This window comes from Gavia stellata, chromosome 1, assembly GCF_030936135.1.
Source record: "Gavia stellata isolate bGavSte3 chromosome 1, bGavSte3.hap2, whole genome shotgun sequence".
NCBI lineage: Eukaryota > Metazoa > Chordata > Aves > Gaviiformes > Gaviidae > Gavia > Gavia stellata.
In genome coordinates, this window is record NC_082594.1 from 34,795,517 (window position 1) to 34,803,548 (window position 8,032).

General features: G+C 57.4%; 1 protein-coding gene across 1 annotated transcript; it reads right to left on the reverse strand.

The window, feature by feature from the left end:
* Positions 1–1,813: 1,813 nt before the first annotated feature.
* On the reverse strand, positions 1,814–5,419 carry PCDH8 (protocadherin 8). Its single transcript, XM_009809804.2, has 3 exons — positions 3,008–5,419; positions 2,655–2,862; positions 1,814–2,187 (listed from the first exon to the last, which is right to left on the reverse strand). The coding sequence occupies exons 1-3, from the start codon at positions 5,417–5,419 to the stop codon at positions 1,814–1,816; spliced, it is 2,994 nt and encodes a 997-aa protein (XP_009808106.2).
* Between the last annotated feature and the right edge of the window lie 2,613 nt (positions 5,420–8,032).

The following is an 8,032-nucleotide window of genomic DNA, read 5'->3' on the forward strand; positions in this document are numbered from 1 at the left end:
TATTAGGTCTGGCTGAGATGGAGCTAATGTTCCCCATAGTGACCCTTATAGTGCCGTGCTTTGTGTTGGTAGCTAGAAGGGTGTTGATAGAAGACCAGTGTTTTGGCTACCACTGAGCAGTGCTTGCACAGCATCAAGGCTGTCTCTCCACCATTCCCCCCTCACCAGTTGGCTGGAGCTGGGCAAAGTCTTGGGAGGGGACATAGCCAGGACAGCTGACCCAAACTGACCAAAGGCATATTCCATACCATATGACGTCTGCTCAGCAATAAAAGCTAAGAGAAAGGAGGGGGGGGGGATTTGTTATTACAACTTTTGTCTTCCGGAGCAACCACTACGTGTACTGAAGCCCTGCTTCCCAGGAAGTGGCTGGATGTCGCCTACTGATGGGAATTAGAGAGTAAATCTTTTGTTTTCCTTTGCTTTCATGCACGGCCTTTGCTTTTGCTTTATTGAACGGCCTTTATCTTGACCTACGAGCTTTTTTCCCATCGTATTTTCTCTGCCCCCCTGCCCTGCAGAGGAGGAGAGTAATAGAGCAGCTTGGTGGGCACCTGGTGTCCAGCCAAGGTCGACCCACCACAGTAGCACAGACAATCTCACCGTAATCAACATCTATTCTTTCTCTGTTTTATGCACAAATATAAACCTACCCTTTCTCTTAGTTTATAAATATATGTACAAAAATGCCAGTTACTGTCCTTTAGTAAGGCTGCCTTAACAGGGGATAAACATATAAGCTCGTACCTATGCAGCTTGACTCAAAGCAATGTCTCAGCCAGATCAGAAAGCAACGTGCTTGAGTGGCTGCTGGTGCAAAGATATTTGCACAGCATGAACACTTCAGTTGATGGACACAGTTTCATTTGCTTCTCTAAAATTACACCGCATCCACCGCAATACACACCAGTGAAGGATGGGGCTAGAAGAACTCAGACCAGTTAGTGAAAAGCAAAGGCCAGCTCCATCACACACCCCTCCCTCCCATCATTAAAATCTCTAGAGCTAAACCTCCAGTGAGGTATTGCCGGAGATGAAGGATGGGCGAGACTAGAAGTAGCATCGTTCATGCTCCTCCCCACTGCATTTCTCGGCACAAAATACTTTTGCAGACCTGTAAAGACCTCTGTGCTCTGAAGCATGAAATCCATGAACAGATCCCTCCGACACATCACAAAACCTTTATTAGTGTTTATCAGTGACACAGATTACAGGAACCAAAGGCAATTAAATAACATTTAACTTTAAGTTGACCACAGACTCAAGAAATACAAGTCACATTTGGCAAGGCAAACTTCTCAGTACACTGGGTTGCTTAGGTTATTACACTGTGAAAGAGGAATTTCCCTTACAAGGTTCTACATATGCAGGATATTATTATTAATTACTATGTCTTTCAGACAGTTCCTTTGGCAAGATTTCCCATTTTTTAGGCTTTTATTATATAAAAATATAACCAATTTTCATTATTTACAAACATTACATTACACAATGTACAGGTTAAAAACACTACAAAAAATGGCAGGCCATGGGTGAACCAAAAGAAAAAAAAACAATGTAGAAAACATGAAAAAAAATTTAAATACTGCACATTTCATAAAAATTACATTAACTACAAACAATTTTTTTTTGTTTGCAAATATCAAACAGTACTGACGTGATTGGAAATCTTTCCCAACAACTTCATTTTTAAGGCACATCTTGCATATTTACATGTACGACACCAGATCTGGTCAATAACTTAAAGGCTCTCAGAAGTGACCTAGTCGTGTGCGCGCGGGGACGTGCGTACTCGGGCAGGGAGCGTGTTGGGCTACACTTTCTCAGCCGTGTCAGTCTGGGGGCCCAGGTATCGAGTCGAGGGGGCTGGGTAGAGGGGCACCCCGATCTCCTGAAGGTCGGGGAGCCGTGCAGGGCGTGGCGGGGAGAGCAGTGTGATCGTCCGGTCAAAGTCCCTGTGCAGCACTTTCTCGTAGACGCTCTGAAGCCCCACTGTTTTGGGCAGCTGGGCTTGATAAAAGTTGTCCCTGCGAAGGGGATCCCTGGGCAAGGACGTGCTCTTGCAGAAGGTGGAGAGGGGTGCCGAGGGATGGGGAGAGGGATGAGGGTTGGCTCGGCTGCAGGAGGGGCTCCAGCAGCGGTCCGAGTGGCCCAGGATCTTGCACTCGGCCGTGCATGCCCACAGACCTAGAGAGAGGAGGAGAACCCTGTCGTTACTGCAGGAATAAATCCACACCATTCGTAATCCTCAGCGTTATCAGTCGTGGGATGATTCAATGCACTGACGGTGGGAGTTGGGAGGCAATGCTCTACGGCACAACGAAAAATCACGCTTGGGACGGTTGTGTCGTTTTGCTAGGGATGCTCCTCACAATCCTGACTTTAAGGGAAGTGTTTTGGGGAGGAAAAAATCCCCAATACTACAGTACCCCCAGCATCTGCTAATTTGAGCTGGGCACTCAGTGCAGAGAGGAGCCAGCGTGTAGCAACCTGCTGCGAAGAGAGGGGCAGTTTGGGCCACGCAGCATCAGGCTTCCCCCTCCAGCTGCCCTGCCTAATCACTGTGCCCCAGGGATGGGTCCCGCTGTCCACCTCCCCATCCGCCCTTCTGTCTGTCCGGAGGGGCCAGCTGGGAGCAGGGGCTAAGCCCTTACCGTTCTGCATGTGCGTGATGAGATCTTTCTTCAGGGCATCTCCACTGATATCCGAGTCGCTGTCGTTAAAATCGCTGTCGCCTTTGCCGCTGTCTTTGCCACTGAACTTCTCTGCCTCTCGTCCGGAGATGGTGTTGAACGAGTGGCCCTTCCAAATGGCCACGGGGGGAGCAGGCTCCTTGCCGTAGCTCGGAGCGGCAGCGAAACCCTGGTGGGGTGGGGTGGGGGGATCAAAGGAGAGGTGAGAGGGGAAGGAGCGAAGGGTAAATAGGTATCAGAACTGCATCTCTGCAATTCACATCCTCTGAGAGCCCCCCCACCCTCTGACCCCCTTTCCCTCCTCAGGATCTTACCTCCCCGCTCGGCCCTCTGAGCCTCTTCTGACCCTCGTAGAGGCAAGTGCTGTCGCTGCCGCTCTCAGCGGTGGAGATCTCTTCGTCAGCTGGAGAAGGGTCGGGGCTGGTGAAAGAGGTTTTGCTGGGAAAGGTTCGTACCTCAAACACATTCCCCCTCTGGCTGCTCTCCTCCTGCCGGCCCTTCTCCAGGTGGGAGATGTCTATCTGCTCCTTCAAGGAAGCGTTGTTTTTGATCTCGTTCCCCTTCTTGCGCCTGTTGCAGGTGGTGGCGATGGTGATTATAGCTACCAGGAGGAGGGTGCAGCTGCCTGCCAGGACAATGATCACGATCAGAGGGATGTCCCACTGCAAAGCCTTTCCCTCCCAGGAGCTGGGCTTGGCTATCTCCTGGATACTGGAAGGAGCAGTGGCGGTCACCAGGAAGTTGACTGTGGCGGTTGTGGCCAGGGGGGGTCTGCCATTGTCTGTCACAGTGAGGATGACCTTGAACAGCTGTCCCAGCTCTTCAGAGAGGTCGCCCCTCAGAACAATGTCCCCAGTACTTGGGTTGATGGTGAAAAGGTCCTGCTGGGGCTCTTCCAGGAAGGCAAAGGTGAGCTCGGCATTGGCCCCATCATCTGCATCTCGAGCTTTGATCTGGGCCACGAGGGAGTCGCGGGACGTCTTGCTGGAGACGCCGATTTCTACTGTCCCGTTGGTGAGCACTGGGTGGATGATGACGGGAGGGTTGTCGTTCTGGTCCACCATCCTCACTTTGACAAGGGTGCTGCTGGAGAGCTGCGGGGAGCCTCCATCGGTGGCCTGGATCCTCAGGTCCAGCTGCTTGAGGATCTCATAGTTGAACGTCCTGAGGGCATAGATGGCCCCGGTGGCGGGGTCCACTGAGACGTAGGTGGAGATGGGGGCCCCCATGACTTGCGTGTCCAGGAGCCGGTAGGTGACCTTACCATTGTGGCCAAGATCAGGGTCGCGGGCCACCACAGTGGTGATGTAGGCACCTGGGGGATTGTTCTCTGGCACGGCCACCTCGTAGAGGGGCTTGGCGAAGAGTGGCGCATTGTCATTCTCATCGCTCACCCGCACTGTGTACTGGCGGATGGTCTTGAAGGGTGGTGAGCCCAGGTCCTCGGCCACCACAGTGAGGTTGTACTCAGGGATGCGCTCGCGGTCCAGTGCTGCCGTGGTGACTATCATGTAGCTGTCCTCGTAGGCACGCTGCAGGGCGAAGTGGTCATGGCCGCGGAGGCTGCAGCGCACCTGCCCGTTGGCGCCCGAGTCACGGTCTGAGGCGCTGACCAGGGCCACAAAGCTCTCGCTGGCTGCCGCCTCGCTGACGTAGGCCACGCCAGCGGCACTGGCGGCGCCACGGAGGGCACTGATGCTGATGCGTGGCGCGTTGTCATTGACGTCAACGAGGCGCACGACGACAGTGCAGGTGGCTGCGCGTGGGCTGGCGCCGCGGTCCTGGGCACGCACGTCCAGCTCATAGGTGCGAGTGCGCTCGTAGTCCACAGCGGCCTCCAGCGTGAGGCGGCCCGAGCGCGGGTCGAGACGGAAGAGCCGCCGCGCCTCGGGGGGCACTTGGCTGCCGAAGGCATAGACCACCTCGCCGTTGGGGCCCTCGTCGGGGTCGGCGGCGTCCAGGTCGAGCAGCAGGGAGCCAGGCGACGCATCCTCGGGCAGCTCCACTGTGACCGAGCCTTGGGCGAAGGCAGGGCTGTTGTCGTTGGCATCGAGGACACGGACGTGCACGGTGGCCGTGCCCGAGCGCGCCGGGCTGCCACCGTCCTTGGCCACCAGCTCCAGCGTGTAGGAGGGCTGGCGCTCGCGGTCCAGCTCCTGGAGCAGCACCAGGTCAGCGCAGCGTGCCCCATCTGCCCGCGTCTGTGCCTCCACACCAAAGTGGCTATTGAGGGAGACCTGGAAGCTCTGGATTGAGTTGGAGCCCACGTCCTCGTCCACGGCCACCTCCAGTGGGAGGCGGGTGCCAGGTGCGGCGCTCTCCGACACCTCCAGTGCCATCTGGGCACGGGGGAAGCGTGGCGCGTTGTCGTTGATGTCACGCACCTCCAGCTCCACGTGCACCAGGCGGTAGCGCTCCCGCCAGCAGCTCACCACGTCGAAGGCCAGGACGCACTGGGGGGCCTGCCCGCACAGCCGCTCCCGGTCCAGCCCCGCTTCGCCGATGCTCAGCTGCCCGTCCTCCTCCCGCACCCGCACCAGCGAGCTGTTGCTGAACTGCCGCATCAGGCGGAAGCTCATCTCCCCCGGCGCCTTCACCGGCATCTCGTCGGCCAGCGTACCGATCACCGTGCCCGGCGCGCCCTCCTCGTCGGTGCGGTACCTCACCGTCTTGCAGCGGGACAGGGCCAGCAGGCAGGCGACGGCCAGCAGCCGCAGGGGACTCATGGCACTCGCGCGGGGCTCAGCCCGACGGCGCGGTCCGGGGTGACGATGCGCGGTACCCGGGGACGATGCGCGGTACCCGGGGACGATGCGCGGTACCCGGGGCGCGCCTCCGCGCACCCTCCACCGCCGCCTGCGCCCCTCCGCGCCGCCGCACGGCCCTTAATAGACGGCGGTATGCAAATGAGCGGGCGGCGGAGCCAATGGGAGGCGGCGGGGCGCGGGCGGCCCCCCCGGCGTCCCCGAAGCGGGGCGGCTCCGGCAGCCGGCGGGAGCGGGGGCGCGGGGCGCTCGCCTTTGTTTTCTTTAACTCTCCGGGATTTGGGGTTTTTCCTTTTTTCCCGGCTTTATTCCTTCCCCCCCCGTTTCTTTCTGTCTTTTTTTCTTTCTTTCTTTCCTCCCCCTCCCGCCGTTTCTCTCTCTCCGGAGGCGCGGCAGCGGAGCTGGCGCGGGGAGCGCCGAGTAAAATGCGCGGCGGCGTTTGTTAATTGTGCCACAGGTCGGGCAGGTGCCGTGTCGTGGCATGCCGTGGCATGGCGTGTCGTGGCATGTCGTGTCGTGGCATGTCGTGGCGTGGCGTGTCGCGCCGTGGCGTGCCGCGCGGGCGCGGGTGGGTGCGCGGGCGCGGGGCGGCGGCGGGCGCGGATTAGCGGGGGGTGGGGGGGGGCGGGGGGTGGCGGCATTCAGCTGCGCGCCCGGAGTGGTGTGTTACTCGCGTGAGAGCCTGTGATCAGCGCCGTAAGTCGCCTTTCAGGAGGTGTCCCCGCATGCTTTAGTATGCATGTCACCGCCCGGGTTTCTTAAGCCTGGGGCACTAGCAGGCGAGGGGAAAAAAAAAAAAAAGACGGAAAAAAAAAGTTCCAAATAGGATTTAGCATAAGCTTGAGGAGATTTGGAAAGGTTTCAAAGATCAGGCTGTATCAAAGGCTTATGAAGCCCTCGTTAGCTGTAGAAATATAATAGCATGGCAGGCTATCCCATTCGAAGAACCAATGTCTGTATTATTTCACTATGACAGGCTAAAGGGAGAGAAAGTTGAACAGTTTCCACAGAGGAGTTGGACTAAGTTGAATATAATGAGCAAACGCCACATGTATCCATTATGTCCCTCTATTCATTCCCAATCACTGCCATAACTCTTTGACTAAACGATGATGAGCGCTGAATTACACACAATGCCCTGCTCATATTAAAATACATTTAAGACCTATCCCTCCTGGTGCCCTGTTACGCCTATTCACAGGATTTTCTTTTTGTCCTAATAGGGCCTCTCTGGGAAGCAACACCAGTCTCGTTCCAGAAGAACAAAATAACAGCATGAGGCTGAAACCTGGCACGAACCGGGGGGAACGAAACCATCTGCCCCGCAAGGCACCGAGGCCCCGCGCAGAGCCGGCGCAGCCTCCCGGCCCCGCGCTGCCGGGGCGGCCACAGGGAGGGCGGCCGCCGGCCCCGGCCCGCGGGGAGGAGACCCGACGGGGAGGGAAGCTGGGGCTGCTGAGGGGCCCCCGGCTCTCTGGGAAGCTGCGTGCCCTTCCTTCCCTCTTTTCCTTCCTCCTTTCCCTTCTTCCCTCTTCCCTTCCCTTTCCTTCTTCCTTCCCTCCTTCCCTCTTCCTTCCCTCTTTTCCTCCCTCCTTTCCCTCTTTTCCCTTCTTCCCCTTCCTTCCTTCCTCCCTCCCTCCCTCCCTTCCTCCCTCCCTCCCTTCCTTCCTCCCTTCCTTCTTTCCTCCCTTCCTTCCTTCCTCCCTCCCTCCCTCCCTCCCTTCCTTCCTTCCTTCCTTCCTTCCTTCCTTCCTTCCTTCCTTCCTTCCTTCCTTCCTTCCTTCCTCCCTTCCTTCCCTCCTTCCTTCCTTCCTTCCTTCCTTCCTCCCTTCCTTCCTTCCTTCCTCCCTCCCTCCCTTCCTTCCTCCCTTCCTTCTTTCCTCCCTTCCTTCCTTCCTCCCTCCCTCCCTTCCTTCCTTCCTTCCTTCCTTCCTTCCTTCCTTCCTTCCTTCCTTCCTTCCTTCCTTCCTTCCTTCCTTCCTTCCTTCCTTCCTCCCTTCCTCCCTTCCTCCCTTCCTCCCTTCCTTCCTTCCTTCCTTCCTTCCTTCCTTCCTCTCCTTTCATCTTTCCCTTCCCTCTTTCCTTTCATCTTTCCTCTCCCTTTTCCCTTTAATCTTTCCTTTCCTCCTTTCCTCTTGCTTTCTTTTCCTCTCTTTCCTTTCCCTCTTCCCGTTCATCTTTCCTTGCCTCCTTTCCCTCTTTCCTTGCCTCCCTTCCCTCTTCCTTGCGTCCTTCCTTCCCTCCCTCCTTCTCCTTTCTCCTCCCCTCTTGCCGTGGGTCGGGGAACCTGAGAGATGCGTTCCAAAGGAAGAGGGGCCACAAACCGAATGGGGTCCGCCCCCCCCCCCCGGTCCCGCGCCCCGGTTTCCTTCGGAAGCCTCGGTGAAAAGCCTCCGCTCCGCTGCGCACACGAAGGGATGTAGCACCCCGGGGGGGTCCATCCCCGCCTCCGTGCGGGGCCGCTCCTTTCTGCAGGGGTACCCCGGGGCTGCGCGGGGCGGCACGCGAGCGGGGGGCGGCGGGCGGCCCGCACCGCCGGCTTACGGGAATGGGATTTAAATCGCGCCTCAGCGC